This window comes from Apodemus sylvaticus, chromosome 8, assembly GCF_947179515.1.
Source record: "Apodemus sylvaticus chromosome 8, mApoSyl1.1, whole genome shotgun sequence".
Classification (NCBI taxonomy): domain Eukaryota; kingdom Metazoa; phylum Chordata; class Mammalia; order Rodentia; family Muridae; genus Apodemus; species Apodemus sylvaticus.
In genome coordinates this window covers 64,978,773-65,003,127 of record NC_067479.1, presented here as the reverse complement: position 1 = coordinate 65,003,127, position 24,355 = coordinate 64,978,773, and the positions used below count along the sequence as shown (strand labels likewise).

The 24,355-nt window shown below is 46.4% G+C and overlaps 1 protein-coding gene across 1 annotated transcript in view; it reads right to left on the bottom strand.

Moving 5' to 3' along the window:
- Positions 1-2,317: 2,317 nt before the first annotated feature.
- Positions 2,318-24,355, bottom strand: part of LOC127691427 (guanylate cyclase soluble subunit beta-2) — a 55,005-nt gene continuing 32,967 nt past the window's right edge. The window contains exons 7-16 of the mRNA XM_052191236.1: positions 23,458-23,569; positions 22,146-22,249; positions 20,595-20,811; positions 17,725-18,045; positions 14,982-15,130; positions 14,153-14,299; positions 12,574-12,728; positions 10,991-11,142; positions 8,326-8,421; positions 2,318-2,480 (exon numbers count right to left, since the gene is read on the bottom strand). Coding sequence (XP_052047196.1) covers positions 2,335-2,480; positions 8,326-8,421; positions 10,991-11,142; positions 12,574-12,728; positions 14,153-14,299; positions 14,982-15,130; positions 17,725-18,045; positions 20,595-20,811; positions 22,146-22,249; positions 23,458-23,569 — 1,599 coding nt within the window. The 3' untranslated portion in view covers positions 2,318-2,334. The remainder of the gene's footprint in view (positions 2,481-8,325; positions 8,422-10,990; positions 11,143-12,573; positions 12,729-14,152; positions 14,300-14,981; positions 15,131-17,724; positions 18,046-20,594; positions 20,812-22,145; positions 22,250-23,457; positions 23,570-24,355) is intronic.

Here is a 24,355-nt window from a genome sequence, read left to right as displayed (position 1 = left end):
CTTCCAAACTGAAGTGAAAACGCTTCTCACCAAATGACTGCTTTGCTCTTGGTCTCCCAGGTGCTATCACTGCCTCTCAGGGGCTGTTCTAGTTGGGGCTTTCACTGCCTACACAGCTAGAGAGTTTCAAAGGAAAGTATACAAAGACAGCAATGAGCCGCGTGAACTCTGTTGTCTTTCCTTCCCCTCACTTAAGCAGGGAGATGCCACACTTAGGATCAGGTTTTAAACGCCCCGTGAGGCAGGTGATCTGATTATCCCTAACACTGTAGATTCCATGACACTTCCAACACAGAGTTGGGATTCCAACATGACTCTGCATGTCTCCTGGGTCCACTCCTCCAAACTGCCCCACCTTTCTCTTTCTGGTGTAACAAGAGCCAGGCTGTTTCCCAGCAGTGTGGACTCAGATTGTTAACTCTGCCATGCTCCCAATTGTTGGTCCATCTAGGAAACTAGATGAGCTGTCAAACAGGGTTGTCTCTAGTCACTGGGCTACAGGCAACATCTGCATGCAGAGCCACTGCCTGGTGCACGGTTGATGCTTAATAAGTGTTACCAACCACTGCGACCATGAGCACTGTTGTCGTCTTAACTTCATGGAATTCTCACAAACAAAGCCTGTGGGGTGGGACTGGGGAGAGACTTGGTGGGTAAGACACTAGATGCACATCCGTGACTCCATTTTGGGAGCTGAGACAGGTGGATGCTGGGAGGAGTACCTGACCAGTGTGGCCAAACCAACAAGTGAGATTCAGCGAGAGATCATGTCTCAGAACACAAAATGGGAAGTGATAGAGGAAGGCACACAAAGTCAAGACCTGAATACAACTGCACATATGTACACACTGTGTGTCCATGTGTGTGTGTGTGTGTGTGTGTGTGTGTGGTGTGTCCGTGTGTGTGTCCGTGTGTGTGTCCCTGTGTGTATGTGTATGTATGTCCGTGTGTCCGTGTGTGTGTGTGTGTGTCTGTGTGTATGTCCGTGTGTATATGTGTATGTGTGTCCATGTGTGTGTGTGTATGTGTGTGTGTGTCCGTGTGTGTGTCCATGTGTGTGCGCGCGCATGTGCATGCTTGTGCATGCTCACCTGCATTTGTTCACTCAAAACCTGTGAGCTAAGCAAGATGGCTGCCACTACCCCATTTTATTGTTGATGCATTTTAGTGGATGAAATGGATACAACGCATGAGGAACTACAAATAGAGTCCATAGCTACTGATGCTGCCCTTTGCTTCCAAGTCTAATCCTGTCTTGCTTCGGTGGGCTACAAGTGACACCTGTCCATTTCTCAACAAAGACATGTTTGCCAGGATATGAGCAAGGGATTCCACTCTGTGACCTTCCTATCCCTGGGGTTGGTGTGGACACAATCCAGTCTTGCCTATGCCCGCCTAGGAGTTTCTAAGGGCAACTGATGTATCGATGCCTCTTGGAAGCAGGAACTTACCAGCCAGTATGCGCCACAGTTCTCTGCGCCCAGAAGACCATTCTTATTTTCTAGGTGCCAAAATAGTGTCTTTTCTCACCATCATCATGGAGATGTGTGTTGCATAGATAACTTCAGTCTGCCCTTACTCACCTCCTGTCCCAGGGCCTCCAGTTAGGGTGGCTCTGAGTATGCCCTCCCCTGTCAACAGAAAGCAGTTCGATACCTAAATTAGAAGTGGTGGTGAGCTCCATCCAGGACTTGCGTATTGGACAGGACCTGGCCTTGGCTCTGTTCTTTCCCAAATCTGCTCTTTGGCCATTTTCATTTTTCTTTCTTTTCATTTACTTTTAAGAAAAAGGTCTCTTGGGAAATGTGTCCTCTGTTCTGTTGCTTCCCAGAATTCCCAGGACCGGGAAGGAAGAATGGCTAATTTTCCCCTGTGGCCCAGTACCTTCCACAGCACAGCTGTCTTAGGAGTAACATAAACTGTAGGGTCTGGGTCTCTAACTCCTCCTCCTCTCTCCTCCAACTACCAGTTAAATGGAACACTGGAGCCCAAGGCCAAGGTGTCCTGTGAAAGTGGACCCAGGGTACCTGTCCCAAGGCAAGGGTTGGGAAGTGGTGGAGCTGAGAGCAAGCAAACAGAAACAGACCCACAAGCAAAGTCAACATCTAGAACAAATACAACCTACATCAGTTGAAGGCTGGCTGTGAACCATCACTGCAAAGCATTTTCCAAACCTCCAGGCTTGTGTTTCCTCTCTAATTTTTTATTCTCAAGGGGGTCCTGAGGAAGATATGGAAATGAAAACATTTTGAACTTCTGCATTTTTATAAATCAATTTTCTTTGCTGTCATGGAATACAGGAAATGGATCCCGGAGATTCACTTTTTCTCTTGGTCACAACACAACACAGAAGGCAGACGGCACAGGACCACCAGCAGGGACACTTGTCTTGGTCTCATCTGGGGATGGCTGGCTATTGGCTGCATCTGTGGAGTCTCGCCCTGCCACTGGGCTCCCGGCAAGTGTGACTTCATCAGAAGCTAAAAGAAGACAGAAGTGTCCATGAATAAAGACCGCAGCTGGGAGCCCCCACTGGAGCCCGGCCCCCGGGAACACAATTTGGATATCCTATATAATAAAGTCTTTACAGCTACAACTATACCTCCTCAAGCTCCACCCCAATCATTTGTTCTGATGTGCTGTGCTACGACGTGACCATGTCTGTACTGCTGCACAAATCGCATGCCCTTGCATCACTGTCCCTGTGCTCTAAGCAACAAGGCCACAGGGGCTGAGGTTCAGACCTGGTGCCATGTACTGGGGTGTGTGGCAGTGCTTGCCCGTGACTGCTAAGTTACTTACTCTCAGAATCTCCAGTTTCCTAATCTGTAAAATGGGAGAAATTAGTAATTGAATTGATGATTTATATCAAGTGATTAAGACAGGGTCCCATGTGGAGAAACAACTCCAACAGCCAATGAGACCACCCACAGGAGGCCAGAGAGCAGACTGGGACAGGGATGTCTCTGGGATGTGACCCAGGAGAGGAGAAAGTGGGGTTAGAGGTGTGGCTACAGGAGGTCGGATGACAGAGGCTGCCCCCTCCCTGCAGCATTTCAGATTTTGGTCACTATCACCTCCACTTTCTTCTCTCTACTACTCATTGTCTGAGACACTTAAGTTCATCTTTTTGTAACCCTCAGACTTGTGTAGAGTCCGTTTACACCTCTCAAGGTCCTGCTCCTATAGAGCCTTGCTAGACTAACAGCTGAACTTCCAAAAAAGCCCGAGGTTATGAACAGCTACGGCCCTCCTGAGACCTGGGTAAGAGACGTATGGAAACTTTGACAGTCACACTTTGGAAAGACTCAAGGCTTGGGAGCTGAGTACAGCACCCAGCCTTCCTGAGCACCTGGCTGCAAACATCTGGGCCCCAGTTAATTGGTTGTCTAGAAAGACTCTGTGTTGCCTAGACTCTATAAAGGAAGGGGTCAGGATCCTAGCAGTTAAGTGACCACAAACCCAGCCAAGAAGCACTCTAGCAGAGGGGTTATAAATGGTGGCAAAGTTAAGTTGTCCCACTGTGGAAGAGACAAGAGAGAAGTGACTCGGCAGGGCCATAGCAGGTACTACAGGAACCCTAAACCTGATGAGGGGAGAGACTGCATCCTTTAACATTCTCTGGAGGAACAATTGAGACCTGGTTGAAGAAGTCCTTCCAACTAACTTAACCTGCAGGGAACCTAGTAAGAAGACACTTCTGACCCTGGTTTCTCAGGAGGAGGTCACCTCCAGAGAGGGGCCCAGGCTACCTGCCTAAGCAGTGTACGCAAGCCAGCCTGGAAAGCATTACTCTAGTTGGGAGAATCCATTAGGAGACAAGTTAAAGCAAGCTGAAATTTGCAAAAAAAAAGGGTTATCAGAGGGCCTGACCATGTCAGAAGAGCCTGCCAGCAGAGGCATCTGGAAGAGCAACTTTTTAGTCAGTACTGAAAGGCAGTTGCTTAAATATATAAGCAAATATAACCCAGTTCCTTTCTGGCTCAGTACTCCCTTTTTATTATACTGGAGAAGTCTTCTCACAGACAAACACCCAAATTCACTGTCGATGGAAAGAGAAGCATGTTACTGAAGTGTCCCTGGGGTCCTATAGGTCTGGCCTCTACCCAGAGCTTCTAATCGTCATCGCAGAAAATGGCTTAAGATGCTTGAAGGAGAAATTAGTCTGGCCCTCAACGAGGCATATACATAGTGCTTCTGGGTGCTGCCAGGGCTCTGAGATATTTTTTCAGGAGAAGTGGTACTACCAGGGCAAGAAGGTTTCAAAGCATTGTCTGCATCTGACAACCATGAGCCACGTCAGATAGAAAAGCATGCCAAACGGAGCCACCGTGTGTGGCAGCCAGCTAGATGGTCATATGCTGAAGTGGGCACAGATGTGACCAATGAGGGAAGTACTGAACGTTCACTCAATCCCCTGGTGCGTGGGAAACAAGTAGATCCTGAAGGGCGAGGCCTTCTGACCCTAAGTTCTGAGTCTTAGTGGGCTCTGGCTGCTCATGGGAACACTTTCATTATGGTGCCCATGAAAGGACCAGGGTTCTGGGGGGTGGGGGGTGGGGTCACTACTTTGGTGGAGCTATATCCTCAGAAATGAAATATTTCTTCCTGGAGGAAAGAAGAAGGGTAATACAATTCAGGTAAATAATAAATCATCTACGATCCTCACAGCCTCCCCAGGACTATAGTGAGAGAAGACTCTTGAGTAGAGCTGCCTACAAGATGGGTGAGTAGTTTTAGGGATCACCACTCATGCTGAGTGGACCTTTTGATGATGCAGCTCCTGGTGATTGACCAAGTCTTCTGTGTTTAGATGGAATCATGTCTTTGGTTTATCATCGGTGCCCTACCTGGGGTTATATCTCCTCGGGGAATATTTATTGCACAGTTGCCTAAGAGCTAAGCAGGTCTGTGAACCTACAAGACTAGCAGTGGAACCAGGATGAAATCATGCCTTATGCACAGGAGAAATTGTACAAAGAGCTGCATCTATTGCCAACCCCAGAAGAGAAGGAGAATGCCTACACTGTGGGAAAGTCATGTCATACTACAAGGGTGTGGGGGTCTGAATGAAAATGGTCCCCCACAGATGCACAGGGTACCAAGGGGCATTATTGGGAGTGTAGCCTTGTTGGAAGAAGTGTGTCAGTGTTGGGGGAGTGGTGGAGAACAGGCTTTGAGGCTTTAGAAGCTCAAGTCAGGCCTAGTGGCTCACTACCTCTTCCTGCTGCCTGCCAATCCAAATGTAGACCTCTCAGCTACCTCTCCAGCACCATGTCTGCCTGGATGCTGCCATGCTTCCCGCCATGACAAAAATGGACTAAACCTCTGAACTGTGAGCCAGCCCCAGTTAAATGTTTCCTTTATAAGAGTTGCTGTAGTCATGGTGTCTCTTCACAGCAATGGACACTCTAAATAAGACACAGGGAAAGTTGTGAAAAGCTGTGGGTTTGGGTGGCTTTGGGGCCATGACCCATATGGCGGCTGTCTGCTTCCTTCATAGGTTCTCCAGTTGGTACCTGATGGTTTATCACTCACCCACCATACGTACGCTACTCATGTGGAGCTACATTCCCATGTGATCTGCCATCAACACCCACACTAATCACACTTAGTTAAGAGAAATCATCTCAGGCAGCACCCAGAGCACTGTGAGGAAACATGACTGAGCACAGGAAAGTAAAGAAGGTCACATAGAAGAGTCTAGCATCTTGAAATACTATACCGTTGTCTTGACTTGTAACTCAAACTAGACTTGCATGCATGTGGTCTGCCCACAGTTAGCCAATCCTAACGATCAAGGTGGGTTCCTCTCACGCACTAGTTGTTAGCCTTATACAAATCACAAAGCCTTTCTGAGTTCCAAGTTTCCTGCCTTTGTTGCAGGAGTGGGTATGCCATTGCTCTGTCCTATGACTGAAGTGCCAAATCAGACAAGTGAGCAAACTCCCTACCACAAAGTCATCCATCAAATGCTAGCTCTCTCCCTTCCAATTTTCCCCAGATAGAGGTGGTTTCTCTTCCTCCTCTCATTGGCCTATATGCAGAAATGCAGCAATTAGATGAAACACAGAATCTGGGCAGCAGAGAGTGACTTTGACTCCTGCCTCTAAAAAGATGCCCAGCCCTACCGGGTCCCACTGGTGGTCTGCCATGGAAGAACTCTGTAACAGAAGTCTTGAATATTCAATTGTTGACCTTCTTGGGGCCTGCAACGTTTATAGATCTGCTCTCCTGGGCAATGTGTGGTCCCCTTGAGAATTCCAATACTGGAAGTCTCTTCCCTGTGAAAGGCTCACAACCTCTCAGCAGTGCCTTGACCTACCCACACTTCATGCTCAAACATACTGCGTGTGGAAGAGGATGCTCAAGGCCAAAGCCTCTGGAACTCCTGAGCTATCTCCTCCTCCGTATCCCTTACCACTCCCATCCTCTTCCAAAGCGTTCCAGGAAAACAAAACACACAGCAACACAACAACAACAACACAGCTTCTGGTCTCCCTTGAACTCTCTAAACCTGTGACATCTTAGTACGTGGTGATGCTGGGCAGCTCCAGTCCGGGGAGCCATGCAGCAACCTGCATCCCAGTTTCAGCCTCAATGCGGCATCTCCAGACCGCACTGAAGGCCTCCTTGGTCTTCTCCACTACTCAGTTTTCTCCCTGGGTTTTAACCCTATCTGAAACGATCTTACTTTTTGTCCCATGTGCTCTATCTGGTGCTCTTGACATAAACACGTGAAGTGGACGATCTCCTGCATTTAGTTTGGCAAGAACCAGCAAATCCCAAGACTGTGCCTGGCCTGGTCACTCTGTTTGTGGAGTGAAGAGAAACATTTGTTGTGTCATCTATGACTGTACAATCTTGTCCCTTATAGGACTGACAATGCATGCAGGCCTAGGAAGTCTGGGAGCACAGAAGAGAGAGAAATATCCTCTGGTCATCACGAGTGATCTCTTCTCGGCTTCTCATAAGTCAGGACCCCAAATCCCCCTCATCCTTGATTCTAAACAAGGGAATCACAAGTTTTCCCCTGTGATCTCTCTTTGATGATCATCTCTCAGCCTTGACTTCTGGCCTCAAACCAAAGGGGAATCGTTAGATCCTGGGAGAGGGCCCAATAACAAGGGCTCACGTGCCACTTGAGAAACTTTATCTGCTAAAATGACAGCAGCTGAGTTCTTTACACAGGTTACTAAGATGCTAAGATGTCCTAACTCTTCACATTGATTGTCTCACTTGTCTTGAGAAATTGTCTCAGCAACCAAGATTTTTTTAAAAGCATACACGCCACACTCCCCTGTGGCAGCTGAGTCCTGGCGGCCGTGCCTGACTCCAAAGCTTAATCCCCTAGGGATCTGTGTGGTTTGGACAAGAATGTCCCCCATGGGCTCAGATGTCTGAACACGTTGTCCCCAACTTGAGGTGCTGTTTGGGGGAGACTTTGGAGGTATGACCCTGCTAGAGGAAGTCAGTCAAAGAGGGTGCCCTTTCAAGCTTTACAGCCCTATGCCATTTCAAGTTCACTTTCTCGGCTTCCTTCCACAAAAAGATGCGAGCTCTCGGTGCTGCTCCAGCTGCCATGCCTGCTGCCTACAGCCTCTGTTCTGTCATCTTGGACTCTAACCCTCTGCAACCAGAAGCCCAAAGAAACCCTTCCTTCTGTAAGTCGCCTTGGTCAGGGTGCTTTATGACAGTAACACAAAAAGTGACTAAGACAATGTGGATAACCTGGTTTCTAGAGGGTGACAGTGGTTGCCACTGTGCTGGCCCACTCCTGGGTCTCCATCCCTCCTCTAACTATATGCTGAAAGCCACACGGTGTTAGTCTTGAGAGCTGAAGGACTCCTCAAGATGAGATGAGTGAGCATCTTCCATCCCCACCTCGGGAGCAAAGTGGAGCGTAAGGTTCCCAGGGCTGTGCTTCGAGGCTGTGTCCCTCTGGGTGACCAGCAGGGAGTGGACATCAAGCGCTCGGCACTTTGTGGTAAAAGAAGGCATGCCACTGAGTGTTCTGGTGCCACTTGGTGGGCACATAGATATCAACGCATTTTGAACATTTGTTTCTTTGCAGGCATTGGATAAAGCTGTCCTTTCTAACAGGAGCATCTGGATGGTGATAGCTCAAAAGCAAAGCTCGTTCAGAACACAGTAAGTAGAAAGTCAGGTGCATCCTCCTCTAGGATCCTAAATTCTACCCAGACTGGCCTTTCCCAGTTCTTTCTGCCACTAGTCCCAGTGAGACACACCCTGTCTAACCTGTGGTCTTACGTGCGGTTACAGAGGTGAGCGTGGGTGTCTGGTGAGGGTATGCAGTACACTCACCGCCTGCCGGATCACTGTTGTAGACTTGCTGCTGATGGTCCGAGTTCCTTAGGACAGCACGGGGCTCCCTGACTTGGTTTCCAGGAGTACTTGCTTCTGCAAAAAAGTATGAGGGAAGGCACCATGAGGCTGAGGTCTCCATCAGCAGCAGCCCCCTGGGTGTGGTCTTGGATCATCCGAAGAAGGACAGCAGGTCCAATGGTAAAATGCCACATCAGGAAGGCTGAGAGACACAGGAACTAGCCTCATGCCCCTAAAAGCTGCATGAAAGTGTCTGCTTCTGAGAGCTGGGGAAGGAGCAATGTTTGGGAGACAGCAGCCCCAAAAGCTCTTGCTTTCTTTTGGTCTCTAGTGTCTGGTGAGGCTGTCACCTTCGCAGAGGGTGCAGAAGAGGCACTGCCACGCCTGTCTCTTTTACAGTCTTATTCTCCACTCTGGATTCTTCTTTCCCAGCTCTGAACCTCAAGAGGATTAGACCCCATGCATCTTGGAGCCACCTGACCTTCATCCTCCTCGCATCTTGCAAATTGCCAGCATGTGAGTCACCTGGGGACATGTGAGGAGAGAAGTGGGCTCTGGAAAAGTAGGAGTTGTACAGCAGTGTTCCTCTGTCCCTTTCTCCTTCGTTAGCTTTGAGAAACTCCATCATGCTTCTAAGGTTACAGCAATGGTCACATGTTGTATCCATAGAATGGGGAACATGTCCAGGACCTCTGAGGCTACCATGTCACTTAGGAAACAATCTTCCTAGATGTCTCCTGAGAGCCCCAAGCTTTTCCATTGCTGTTGAAGACTTTGTACTTCCTGAATTATGGAACAGCCCAAGAAACAGAAATGCTGTGGAACCTAAGGGAAGGTTTATGACAGGAAATTCAAGAGTGCTAGGAGGGAAAGGGCTATGATGGGGACAGTGTGTGAAAAGCAAATGATTGGTCCCATTGGAGGATGCCACGATGTGCACAATGGTTTATCTGCATGGTGCTACCTAACCATTGGGAACAGGGAGGAGGCTGATCATTGTCCAGAGGAAAGGGTGCCCTTTCCCTCTGTTATGAGCTATCCTTAATGACCATCTGGCTGGCACCCTCCAAAGGGGTCTCTTTTCCTAATTTGTATAGAGTCCCATTTCGGACCTGAGGCTGAGCCATCACTTGCCCCTCTTTCCATAATCCCCCACCAGCCTGTTTCTTGGGCTCCATATTAAGGTCTGCTAGACAGGACATTCTTACTTATCTGTCACTCTGGGCTACCGCTTTCCCAACTTGGAACTGGGTAGGGTTTGGCTCTGCTAGCCACGGCCAGCCTCTAGCAGCCAATCTCAGCCTGAAAAGCACTGGAAGCCCCTGCAAGCGAGGGGCATAGACCTGGGCGGCATGAAAGCCAGGCAAACCTCCTGGAGGCTTTTGCCCTGCCCTTGTCTCTCCCACCACCACCCAGCATAGCCCTGCCTCTTCCATCCACTTCACCTACTTCAAACACAACAATCAAGAAGAGGAAAGGCAAAATAGATAGATAGATAGATAGATAGATAGATAGATAGATAGATAGATAGATAAATCTCTGTGCCGTGAGACTGGCACGCTGCTGGGAGGGAGGGGTGATGCTGGTGGGGAAGGCACCAGATCATAGAAATGGGGCTGCAAGCACAGATGAGCAGTGCTCCCAGCATTTTAAGCCAGGGTTTGTTGTAGTTTTGTATTAGAGCATTTCATTTCAATCTCCATCTAGAAAACATAGCCTAAACTAACCTCACCTGCCAGGGATGCTTAGCTGAACGGAAGCTACAAAAAAAGCACCCTGAAATCCAATCCCAAAGCTCTACTAACAGCCATCTCTTCACTGGACCCGCAACACTTTCGTAGAGAGGAGCTGTAGCTCCTGTGTCATTGTCAAGGGTCATCGTGCATATATTAGCTATGTAAACAAGAGGCCCCTGGATTGAGAGCTTTTCCTTTGGGGTGCCTTGGAGCAGCTGGAGATTGCCAAGTGTTGGGCTGAACCCACTTCTTTTTGTTTTCTTCAAACGTGACAAGGGGTGTCCCTGCTCCAGGGTTTCCTCTCAGGCCAGCAGTTTTCTCTTAATGGAGGGGGGAGCAGCTGTAGGCACCAAGTGTAGGGGATGGACCAGGTCTTCTTCGAAGCACTGGGAACCTCGCTGGTGGATTCTAGCTTCTGTCATGGACACCACAAGCAAAAGAGTGGCTCTTTGGTCCAACTTACTACCAGGCTTTTTTATCTCAAAGTCCCACTGTCATTCCTGTCATTCTTGAAGCTTAGTGAGTGAGGTTTTTGTCCCTTATCCAAGTTTCACAATTAGAAAAACGAGAGGAAGGCAGAAGGCTCTAGTGGGTGAGGAGAGCCTGTCTGGGAGCCTCTGCTAGGGTGAAGGGGCAGGAGAAACACTCAGAATAGTGGAGCATCTGTGGGAAAGTTCTTCTCGTTGGTAGACATGGAAACTGAAGCAGATGGATTCTGTGAGGATGAGCCCACGGGCTCCAGGGAAAGAAAGCCGAGCTGACCCTTGTAGCTTTGTACTGTCTGGATGCTGTCTGTCTGACCCAATGACCCAATGACCCAATGACCCAAGGGCACAATGATGACTTCAGACATGTCTGAAGAGCTCAGTGAGAAGCACCCAGCACTGAGGACAAGTGGATTTTCTTACCCTTCCCGTCAGCAAGAGCTGAAGACCGTCCCATTATCTCATCTTCAGTGGCATTCAGGTTCTGGATCAGAAAGTATGTGGTCATTTTTCCTTTCCCCTTCACTTCTATCTCTCCTCTTCTGACAATTTCAAACCCTTTGTTTTCCAGGGCTCTGGACAGAGAAAACCAAATGTGTCAGGTATCAAAGACCACAAACAAGTCCCGGACCCACTGCAGAGGAGGGAGGATCTGAGGTGACATCTGTGGGGACATCAGGGTGAGGGACCCAATGGGGAAGGGGCGAAGCATGAAGGACCAGTGTACTGAGCAAAGGCTGGGAGTGGCCCCACAGGTCCCACAGACCTGTCCCTACCCTGTTACTCTGTAACACCCTAGTTTTGTGTATGATCTTGTTCAAGTTCCAGCTCAAGCGTCTCCATACAATCTCCCTTTCTGGACACTGACCCCTCCCAACCTCCTACACCCCACTCTCTAATTCTATTGGTAGAAGAGTAGAATGGTTAGACCAGGAGTTTGACCCTCACCCAGCTCTTCCTGGGCTCCTCAGAGCTGAGGTAAACTGTTTTGTTGTTGGCTGCTTAGGTTGGGTTGTTTTGTTTTTACTTAATCTCAGGTTTCTTTCCCTTGCTCTATTTTTAGTTGAAAATAAAATTTTCATACAGTATATTCTGATCATTTTCCCTCCCTTATCTCCTACAAAATCCTCTCCATCATTCAACTCCATTCTCTCTCTCTCTCTCTCTCTCTCTCTCTCTCTCTCTCTCTCTCTCTCTCTCTCTCATACACACACACACACACACACACACACACACCAGGGAAATTAAAAATAAAAACAACAAACCAACAAAAAGCCCACTGGCATTTTTTAAATGTGTTTCATGTAAATAAGAGTAACAGTGGCTTTTCCTCATGGAGCTATTCAACAGCAGAGGAGTTAACCGGTAGGAACTTAGGTATAAACGTGACTAATCCTAAACTCTGAGGAGACAGAGTCGTTTTTGTATACATCTTTACATTTGTTCTACTTCAGAAACAACTATGAATTCTCTTTCTTCCTTTGCTAAACTAAGCCAATAAGATTTTTCTGTGAAAGACCAGGAAGTGACTGCTTCAGGCACCCCAGCCACAATCTCTGTCATGATTGCCTGACTCTTCCCCTCACAGAGACATCAGCTATAGATAACATGTAATAAAGGCATAGCTCTTGAATCACAGAGACCTCACTGCTAAATTCTAGCTTCTGTTTGGGGATACACACATACACACCACACCACACACACACACACACACACACACACACACACACACACACACACAGATGCACTCCTCCATCCAGCCCAGCACAGGTTATTTTCCCAAAGTCCCACTGTCTTGTCCCAATAAAACTATTTTTTCAATAAATTGGATTTAGTGTGGGGGTTATAGGATTAAAAACAGGTTATGATAGAAGGCCTGCAATACTTCCTGCAGCACCAGAGAAGAAGCAGATCCTTCCTTCCCTGTTCTTCTCCGTGCTGCTAGGCAGTAGAACGGCTCTGGGAAGCTGGCAGGACAATGGAGGCCTGAGTATCGGATGGCTGACCTGTAGGCAGTGGGGCTCAGATGCACTTTGTTGGGAAGCCCATGACTTTCCATCCTCGAGGCTGTGTTGACAGTGTCACCAAACAAGCAGTACCGAGGCATCTTGTCTCCCACAACACCTGCTAAGACCGGTCCAGTATGGATTCCCACTCTGATCTGGAGAGAGAGAGAACTTCACTGAAAAGAGAACATTGAGTCTTCTTGCCTTTGCTTTGAAGGTGCAATTCAGATCACATGACAATACACATGTTAAAGTGGCTAGCTCAGTGAGGTTTGACAAGTGCATGTGTCTCTGAGACCATTTCTAAAATGAAACAGAACAGTCCATTACTCCACAAGGTTATCTTGTGCCCGGTTTTGGTTAGCTTCCCCCAACCTGCTATGAGCAAAATTAAAGCATTCCTTTCTGAGGGAGGAGGGAAACCTGTGGGTCTCAGAAAGCTAATGCAGCTTAGAAGGATGTGGAATCTCAGCCCTGAGGTTTACAAGTTCCCCAAGGGCTGTACAAGCAGTTGTGTCTGGGGAAAGGGAGACTCTGCAGGAGCTACCTAAAACAACAGCGCCAGAGTCAGCCCACATCCAGGGGGGCAGCTTTCCTGAGCTGCCACTAATGCTTAGGTGAGCTTCCTAGTGTTACAGCTGCATTTGATGCTCCCACAAGTGACCCCAGTAAACTCGCCGGTTCACAGAGCTTGTCTTAGGTCAGTTGCTCCTTTGGTCTGTTACTGATGCCAATTGATCATGAGATCAATATTTGTTTATGTCTCTCAGGAAAAGGTCCACAACCCCACCCTCCTTCCAAAAGATATCACTGATTTCTTATTTTATCAAAGAGTCATTTATATCTGGTTTCATTAAAACAACATTTTTTCCAGATCACTTTACAGTGTCATGTATATCCATAGTTATAATTTTTATTGCCCAATAAGAATGGAAGAATTCATTCCTCCATGCTCCTTTTCATAAATATTTAGGTTACTTCCAGTTTGGAGCTATGGTAACTATATTGGCTATAAACAGCTTGTGAGATCATTTGTGAACATGTGTTTTAATTCTTTTCAGGCAAAGTCACATAAAAAAATGTAGATGCCACCTGTATCATAAAATAAATGCCTGTTTAATTTTTACCAAAATCCAACTTCACCAAATTGTCCAAGTTTGCCTCTTCAGGTCTCCATTTTTATCAGAAACAATATACACCTCAGCTGGGCTCTGAGTTGTCAGGGACACGCCAGACAAGCATTTTCCCAAGCCAGAATCCTTGGCTGTTGAGTAAAGCCAAGTCCTCAGCTGTCTGTGATACTTGAACAAAAGAGCAAGTCTTAATTACGAATGAGGTGTGCTCAGCACCATCCTATCACAAAGATTATCCTTGAGCCAAGGAGCCAATAGCCTCCTCTGGGGCCTTCGGGAAGCTGAGCCTTCATCGTAGCTTTCCTTCATAGGAGCAAGAGAAGGGAGGACTTTGATAGATGATGCTTTGTGAACACCATAGCACACCCCGGACCTGACCTGGACAGACTAGAACTTTACTCTTGTATGTGATTTTGTCTTAAATGGAGAGCTCTTTTGCTCCCTACCTGGATGGGCTCTCCAGTGACAGGATTCATCACTTCTTTTGCAGAAATTCTCATCCCCAGAGCAAAATTAGCCACTCTTTGAGCGTGGCTTTCAATGGGTAATGGTACTCCGCCCACCACCATGTAAGCATCGCCTATGGTTTCTACCTGCCGGGGCAAAGACAGGGTTCAATAAGCTTTCAACCCCTACAACTACCAACACAACCACAACACCAAACACCTACGTGTGCCTGCCATTTCCCAGACATTGCTAATAAGATCTTTTTAAGCTATTGATTCTTCACTGTGGAAATAAGGAGCAGAAAGGAACACAGGAGAAGGGACACGGGACAGCCAAAAGAGCTTCTGATTTGTTTTCTTTTAGTGCCAGGGATGGAACCCAGGGTCCCACATAGCTATGCAAGCAACTTACCTCCAAACCACACCCCCACCCCTGACCTCCTTTCTGCTTTTGGAAAAAATGAATCAAAGAGAAGATGAAGTTCTTGGTTGGTCATATGATATTCTATATTAGATAATAAATTATGTGAATGAATCACTCTGTTGAGCAGGAGACTAAATGCCTAGGAAAGTGCCATTTGACAGGCACCGAAAATACCATCTGAGCATGGGTATTACAAAAAGAAGGATTCCTAAGCCTTCTCTCGCTTCCTGTGTGCCTTCTTTTCATACTGGTGCAGACCCAGTAAAGGAAGATGGGCTTAAGTGTTTCCTCTCTGGCCTGATTCCAGAAGCAGGTCAAACGACACCTCTATGTACACCCACACTTGAAAGTATGTGTGCGCACGTGTATGCACACACACACACACACACACACACACACACTTACTTTGTAGACCTCGTGGACATTGGTTAACCTGTCAAACTTGGAGTACATTGAGTTCAGCATATTCACTATTTGGATAGGTTCACAGGCCGCACAGATGTTGGTGAACGTCACTACATCACTGAAAAGGATCGTACACGTCTCGAATTCTCCTGAAACAGAGACTACGTCAGTGGCAGCCAAGGACACAGAATACTAATTCTATGAATTTTGATTTCGGTGCCTTCTGAAGTCCAAGCCTGCCTGTGCCTTGGGGGAGCCGAGCTGCCTGCCGTTCACAGCGTCCCATCCAGTCAACAGATATGAGCGTGGACGATGAGTTCCTGGTGTAAGCAAGTCGTCATCCCACAGGAACCGTGCCCCGTGAAACAGGCAAAGGAGCTCCAGGCCTCAGGTGGCTCCTGGGCTAGCGATGGAGGCAGCCGGCTGAGTACACAAATGCTCCCACTGAGGAGTAGCTGGTGCTGTGGTCCAAAAGCAGAACCTGCACCTCAGGGATGCGCGTGCCGGGTCTGGAGAAGTCGGCCTGGGCAGATGGCATGGCTGCCACAGTCTTCTTTCCTTTTCTAGCATGGTCCCTGATTATACCAACTTCTGCATGGCAGGCAAAGGTTCTGGCAAACTAATCCTCACTTTATTTTAATCCCTAGGACACCCTACAGGGGGCCCTGCTACCTGGTCCTATGTCTCTGTGACCCCTTTTGACTAACCTGGCCCACAGCCTCTCTTGGGGCTCTCCCAGTGAGAGAGGTGCCTCAGGCCTGCATACTTGCTGTCTCTTTGCCTGGGGCCCACTTCTCTTCTCAGTGAGAACTAAGATGGGAGACTGTCTGTCCTGACACCTGCTGCATGCCAGTGTGTAGAGCAGGGCCTGGCATGGGTAGATGCTCAAGAACTTTGTGCTAAGTGGACAGCTGAAGCCCAGAACATCGTGGGGCCTTCTGCGCTGTTTAACACTCTGCACTGATCTCTGTCACATCACTATCATTCCTGCTTTCACTTTCTCAGCCTTTGCGTCTCCTTTTATTTTTTAATTGTTTTTTATTGCATATTATGGCCATTTTCTAAATTGAAAGTTCCTTTAGACAATACATTCTAACCATGCTTTTCCCCTCTTTCAGATCCTCCCAGATCCTCCTCACCTCCCCAGCCATCCCAGGTGGCTCCACCTGTGTCAGCTTGACAAAAATTAATCAGACCATCTTACATCATTCATAGAGCCCGAGATTAGCTGATACCCACAGTTCCATAGATTCCAGATCTATATAGCTCTATGTTAGAACTTTCCCTTTAGTTCTGCCTACACTTCCTAAGCATGTACTGTTCTTGTTATGACAACTTCTGCAGATATCTCACACTCAACACTTCTATACTGACCTGACTGCCATTACCTTAGGCCTGATTGTCTTGTGTGTGTGTGTATGTTGCATATACATGAAAGTTCAGGTACATGAGCCCACAGACCAGAAGAAAGAGCTGCGTATCTTCCTCTACTACTCTCTGACTTACTGTCTCTCACCGCTCTAGAAGTTCACCTTTTTCTAGGCTGGCTGTCCAGTGAGCCCTTGCGTCTACCTGTCTCTGACTCCCTCAATGCCACTGCTGTGGTTGTTGGCACTTTTTATGTGGATGCTCAGGATTTGAACTCAGTTTCCCTCACTGTATGGCTCAGTTTTCTTCCACTTTCTTCTGTATGGTCATATACTACTGTTTATGTGGTTAATGGGGATTCAAACTTGGGTGCTCATGTTTACAGAGCAAGTGCTCTTACCATAAGCCATATTACCAATCCTCTATTCCATCTTGAGATAAGTCATCACAGGTTTCTAGACTAGCAACCTCAGAGTCCTCACCACTGACAGTTCCTACTACATGAGGATAAAATCTTGCTGGTCCCCCTCACTGAGTGTCAGCACAGGTCTTTATCATCAACTGCTGTGTCATGAGCACCTGGTCTTCCCTCCTCTTCTCTACACCACAGTCAAAACTGGCATATGTGGAACTAGTCATGCTACTTCTACTATAAGGAAAATGAACTTGGAGATAGAGACATGGCTCAGAAGGTACGATTACTTACTGTGATTACTTGTAACCCTAGGATTGGGGTTGGGAGAGGCAGAGACAGGTAGACACAAGAGGTCACTGGCCAGCCAGCATAGTTGAAAAAGTAAGCATTAAGGCCTCAGTCCAAATCCTCAACACCCACATACGAAATCTATGAGCAGTGATCTGAACACCTGAATGTGGTGAGGGTTAGATACAAGAGGATTTCTGAGGCTTGCTCTCCTCTAGCATAACTCTGGTACCAGTGAGAGGCTTTGTCTCAATGGAATAAGCTAGGAATAGAGACAGACATCTCTGACCTCCATGCACATATAGGCATATGCACCAACACATACACATGCCTATACAACACACACACACTTCAGTGAGTCCTCACTGTTTACAAAATGACATACACTTTTCTTTTCTATCAGAACCCAGAATCATCATTGCAGCCCCAGAGCCTCCTTGTCTACTCTGGAAATAAGCCACACTCTACTTGTATTATTTTTTTTTTTATTATCTTCAATATAGAGAAATGAAGGAGATGGGGGTTAACCATTTAGCCCACGATGGTGCCACTTCTAAATGAGAAAGCTAGAAGTCATGTTTAGATCTGCCTAGGTTCAAAGTTCACACCACTTAGCGTGAGCATGATCTTCCCTATACTCCAAGGTCATCTTTAAAAGGAAGAGAACCATACCTGCAGCCACCTTTCTGCCCTCCTTGAGCTGGTTGGCCACATGTTCAGGCAGCATGGCGTACAGCAAAGTCTCTGTCTTCTTCTTTTCGATGGCCAGGTGATTGGAAAGGACACGCAACTCCTCCTTCTTCCTCTCCAGTTGGGAGGACAGCTCCATCTCTGCCAGCCTCTGCTGGTTGAGGAGGATGAGATCCCTGGTAGTGTCATGGGGTGCGATGTCGGAAAGATGCATCTTGCTCTCTTCCAGCTCTTTCAGGCTGCGGAGCTTTGGAGAACACATGAAGATCATGCATCCCAGAGACTCCATCCAGATCATCTGACCTGCCCATCACAGAGAGGAATGTGACAATATGGAATGTCTCCAAGTTGAAACAACGGGCAAGCATCACCCACACCGCATGCCCTTTAGCCACTCAGCGCACAGCCTGCTCTGTCCTTCTTCGCCATGTGACATGAGACGCATCTACACTTCTGTCTCCATTCACTCATCTGCCACTCTCTACACAGCAGCTCTTCCTGTGACTGCAGTTCTGAGCTTGAGATGCCGACCCCAGCAGCTAGGTCTGCAGCTAGGTCTTCTCTTTGCTTTGCTCTTCTACTGTCTTAGGTGTGAACCTAATGTTCCCTTTGGAAATCTTGCTTCCTGAGGCTTTCAGCCACTCATATCTCTCTGGAATTTCCCTATTTCTTTGATGTTTTTCTTCAGTCTTTGTCCACCCTTACTCCTAGCATTCATGATACTAGAAGAGTACTCTTAATTTTACAGGAGGACTAAGGCAATATCTGCCAGCTACGAATCTCGTAACCTTCAACAGTGACTTGCCTCCAAGATACAGGGTTTTTTTTGTATGTATGCAATAGTGGCACGAATGTCATGGGAGGAACCAACTACTTTGTGATTAGATTTAAGGCCTAATCCCTGAGACAGAACCCACATCTGATACTGCTAAATTGACTAAAGACCTGAGACTAGATAGGTCATAGACATAATGAATACTATTATTCTGCTAAAGAACCATGAAACTAAAATGACTTCTAGTGGCCCAGTGCTACATATGTCATACATACATAATGACACAGATCAATGCCTCACTCAACTCACAGCAAGAGAAGCCCCTTGGAGCAGGTGAGAAATTGATGCAGAAATAGACAGTGTGCTGAGAGTAAGAGACTTTAGATCACTCAGTGCCAGATTGGACGTCTTCATTAAATCTTTCCCTTCAGGGAAGAGAAGGGGGCTTACGGGACTTTCGGGGAGTGGGGGGACTAGAAAAGGGAAATCATTTGAAATGTAAATAAATTATATCTAATAAAAAAAATTGCTTTGGAAAAAAATAAATAAAAGGCTTTTATTAATTTAAAAAAAATCTTTCCCTTCAAGGCTCAGGGGAAGAGGAGGTAGAAATATTCTAAGAGCCAGAGAAGATCAAAAATTCCATGGAAACAATGGAAACAGTGTCTTCCAGACACTGCGGGACTGATGTACATATGAACTCTCAGAGACTGGCAGCATTCACAGGACCTACATAGGTTCATTGATGGGGGAAGTGGACATAATCTCCCAGCCCTATCTGAGAAGCTTTCTGCAATTGATACCTGCTACCAATGAAGTCACCCTGGGTATATCAACTACATGGCGGGGTGGGATCCATGCCCATGAGTAATTTGCCAACACAGACAAACTCAATGCTATTTTTGTAGACTATTTGTCTCATTTTGCTTTGTTTGGGTTATTACTATTTTTGTCTTATATTTGTGCTTTGCTTGCTTATTTTGGTTTCTGGTGTATGTGTGTGTGTATGTGTGTGTGTGTGTGTTACATGTGGTTTTTTGATATTTTATTTTTCCTTTTTCTTTTTGGTTGTATATTTTAAAGAAAGAGAACATGAAGTTGGGTAGGTAGGAGGCAGAGAGGATCTGAAAGGAATTGGAGGAAGAGAAAAACATGATGAAAATACATTGTATGGAAAACAATTTCAATAAAAATTCAATTTACTATATGGTCTAGCAAATCCACTTCCCTATATGCTAAAAGAACTGAAATACAGGATTCAAGGAGATAGATATTTGGATATCTATAGTCACAGATAGTCACAGTAGCCAGAGGAAGTAAAGCAAATCTATCAGCAGACGAGAGGATAGAGACAAGGAGGCAATGGGATATTACTCAGCCTAAAAGAAAAAGGAAATGAGCCAATTACAGAGGAACAAGTGCAGAAGACGGTACTTCCCTTACTCAGTACCTAGAGCAGCCACAGTCCCAGAGATGAAGGGAGAAAGTCGGTCACCAGAGAAACAGGGAGCAACTGTTTAATAGTCATAGAGTTTGAATTTTGAAGATATTTAAAAATGTTCCAGAGATGAATAGGGCAGTGCATGTACAAACCGTGAACATTCTTAATATGAATCACCTATAGTGTAGATTAAAATATAGAAAACTTCTATTATAATTCAAACAAAAGCAAAACATGTTCCCTACTAGTAGGTCAGATTAATTTGTTACTTTAGAAAGGACATAATTAAATTAATATAATATTATGTCTCATGTAACAGAGAGCAGAATTTTATAACTATAGAATTTATAACTATAATTGCACATTTTAGTATACAGTATAATCATATCATATACTGTTGGAATACATATATGTTTTCATATAATATGCTAATGTGAATATATACATTTATTATTTAGTCCATTTATGTCTAAATCACCAATGATTAAAAATACAAAATGTTGTTTACTGATCAGGCCAAGTATAAATACCAGCGGGGTTGGGGGAGACCCAACTTGTCCTCCATATAGACCCTTCCCTGGCTCAGGGACGTTGAAAAGCTGTCCTCCCATTCTGGCTGACCTAACAGGCTCTCACCCCGGAGTTTGAGTGTTGGCTGGCTCTTCCATGCTTCCGGTATCATCTCTTTTCGTGTCTTCAAGACAAACTGACTGTTAATGAACTTGCAGATGCTGGAGATGTTGAAAGTAACTTGAGGGTGGATGATGGAGAAATACTCATCTAGTCCAGACTTCTGGGTTAAGATTCCGGGGACATACTTCTGAATATTCACTCCAGCTTGCTTGACCCTTAGCTATACACAGAGGACACATGTCAGTCTGGAGAGCAGGAAGCCACTTCCACCATTAGCTTTCCCTTAGAGGTGACATCTTGGCTCTGCTTTGTGACTCACTGGGATGAAGGAGAGCCAGTAATGGAATAAACGCGACAGAACTATAATTTAATGTCAGCTGCAGTCAGATCTGCAGCTGATGTTAGAAGAGGCATGAAATAGCTTGGGGGTGCTCAGAAGCAGAGTAAACAAGGTCAATCAGTACATCTTCATTCTATTCTATTCTCTCTCTCTCTCTCTCTCTCTCTCTCTCTCTCTCTCTCTCTCTCTTATCTTCCACCCCCATATAACCCCTGGCCCCTGTCATAAACTAACAAACTTGGGACCTGTCACCAGCTCATCCAGGAAGCAGGGCCATGTTTCTCTGCTCTCTCCAGAGAATGCCCAGAAGGAAGTGTGGAATGGGGACCTTGTTGTCACATGTCTAATACCAGCATAGTATCCCAGAGCCTTTATTAACCATAAGAACTCAGGTAAGCTACAGAAATAAACTTCTGTTATTCTATACCCCAAAGCTGAAAGGGGACCATTTAGAGCAGGCTGAATTGAAACATTAATGGCACAAGTAATAATAATCTTGTGGCATTGGAGAAACTCTGGCACCCATTGACTTATAATTCTGTTTCCCACCTAGGGGTGTTTATTTGCCACCATGATACCATGACTTCTCTGGGGGAAGATACTAATCTTAGGTGAGTACACATCACAGAGTTCGTGCTGCACAGTTAACTGGCAGGTAATATGCACATGAGTTCCAATAAATACTAGAGAAATTCATAAACATTTTAACAGGTACTTTTTGACTGGTTCATTTTGCCTACACACCCTTTAGGTGATATTTTCAAAAGTCAGCTCAGTTCATGTGTCTATAACATCTATATCTACATCTGGTTTTCTTTGTTCCTCGCTATGTAGCCCATGCTGACCGTGAGCTTAACCCTTGTCTCAGCCTCTTGAGTGCTAGGATTAGAGATGTGAGCTGTCACATGCAAGCTCTAGGGGAAAAAAGAAAGACATTTTTATTCTGAGAAATTGATAGCAATTAATTAAATTATCATTCTCCCATTCATTCATTGGTTCAACTTCCTTGCTATGTTTACCTTAAGAAGATCATGAATTCTAGAAGAGTCTATAGCAAAGTAAAGTCAGGGGACCCTCCAGGGCAAAGTCTAGTCTCCTAAGCCCTGTGAACTCAGGGATCTAAGACCTTACAGCCATAATGGTGGTGCACTGGACTCTCTAATCCTGATTTATCCAATCCCTATCCCAAGCATCCGAGGGAAAGGGTCTCTTACTGCTTCATCAAAGACAATGTGGAAAGGAAAAGCATTGCAGAACACCTCCTCTTCAATCCACAGTCTCTCAGGATAGACAGGCTGGAAGGTGTCCCTGAGGGGCCCTGGACACAGAAAGAGAAAGCCCTAATGAGCGGCCCTCACAGAGCTGCTTGGACAGGGTTAGAATCTTAAGTGTGTCACAGGCTAAGCGTGATTCCCACTCCTTAGCTCCGGCTCCCTCGGCTTCTCCAGATGGCCACTGCAATTACTGTCCAAATTAAAACAAACAGAAAATTTGCGACCAGGTTGAGAAGCCCTCCTGCCCCCTGCCAAGTTTCTGCCGGCTGCTGAAGAGTTAGTTTCTGGGCCAATTGAGTATGTCTCACCATGAAAACAGAGCTGGCATTGAAATGGTGACAAGCGGACAATGAGCCAGAAGAGGAGCGAGTGTGTGCCGGGCTCGGCATCAGGGACATTTGCCATGGAGCCTTTTAGACTGACAGTTTAGGGTGGCACGTGAAAATTTAACCAACAGTCCCATTTGGCAGGGGTTGCAGACTCTCAATGGAACCTTTTTGATATGAAAATCTCCTAGACAAAGGATGTCAATTGTGTTTGCTACAGCTTGAAGGACTCAGAATGCAGCTCTTTGAGCCCTGCAGACCTTCACCCAGATGCCTGTCATTTGACCTACCAAGCCATGACAAGGAGCATCTAGCTCCCTTCTTCCACTGGGTCAGAGCTCTGATTCAGACTTGAGAGTTAGGTGCAGGCTGGCAGGCCAGCTCAGTGCCCAAAGACTCAGTGTGATGAGCTTACCACCTTTACTTTGTGAATGGAAAGGCAGAAGGGATTGCATTATTTCATGTCACAGCTTCTCAGAGACAGAGACAGAAGTGAACTTTCTTGGTTCTTGCCCTCTGTCCTTCCTACTGCTGGCTAGCTATGGTTAACCACTGATTTCCAGTCCAGAAACACACCCCAGTCAAGGTCTGGGTCCAGAAGCAGTGCCGAATTCACTGTGGCCAGTCTGTCTGTGCCCAGTCTCTCCATCACAGTCAGTCTCTGGGACTGAGTCCAAGCTAGTGGGTTTCCTGATTACAGAGATGACTGTCTCCATGTCACCCAGCACAAACAAAAGAGCTGATTTGCGGCAAGTTAGAAGCTGATTTTTAAAGTTAAGACCACAGATGCCAAATCCAAGCTCTGCGGCAATCAGGGGCTTTGAAATTGTAGGAAGCTTTGCCCTGTTTGAGTATGGGGCTCCTCCCCTGCCAACCAGGCAATTCTCCTGATCTAAGAGCTGTAGCCAGCAGAACGGCCCACTTACCTTTTCCAGACAGGACTGATGCCCTCACAACAGCTGAGTGAGATTTTTCCCCAGGGCAAACAGGGATGTTTAAATATCTCTCCTTCATCCGAAGGAGTACTCCCTGGAGAGGCTTCAGAGGAAAGGAAATGAGGCATAGTTATGTGGTCACAGGACAAGAGATGAACAAGCCCTGCTGCTGAGCCCATCTTTATATACAAAAGCATGATGGTGGCTGGGGGGACAGTGTGCATGTTTACAAGGTCACTTCTATCAAGAACCTGGTGCTCTAAGGTGTACTCACCAATCAATCCTCACGCTGTTTTCCTACCAAATGCAGATATATATATGCATATATATATATATTGCAAGATCTCCAGGGAATCTTTAGAAGCTCTTGCTTTCCTGTGTTTTGCTCCAAGACTCTATGTCCCAGGGCTAAATACAAAATGTGGAGAAAGCAGGTAGAAGGGTGCTCACTGCAGCCTTCCTTTACAGTAGCAAACGATTTGTTGCAACTAAAGATGCACAGGCATGGGCTAGTTAATGATGACAAGAAACATTTGGCAGGGGGAAGATGTTCACCTGCAAAATAAGCATCCTCTTGAGGCAGGAGATGCCTCTCCCTAGGCAGAAAGTACGTGGCTCTTGGTGGACCATGAGCTGATCACATAGCACACACAACCCTCCCCTAGACTGAAGAGTAACTCTCAGCTTGGACCAAGTGAGTCTGCAGGAGGTTGTGGAGTTTTTAATGGCTCAGACTGTGACACATTAAAAAATGACCAGTTCCAAAAAAAAAAAAAGATGATCTTAGTGTCTATCCAGTTCCCCAAATGTACTAGATGAGCAGGGTGTCAATCAATATTCCTCTCTTGAAACCCCTCCCACATCTCAGGAGCTCTTTGTTTCCTTCTTC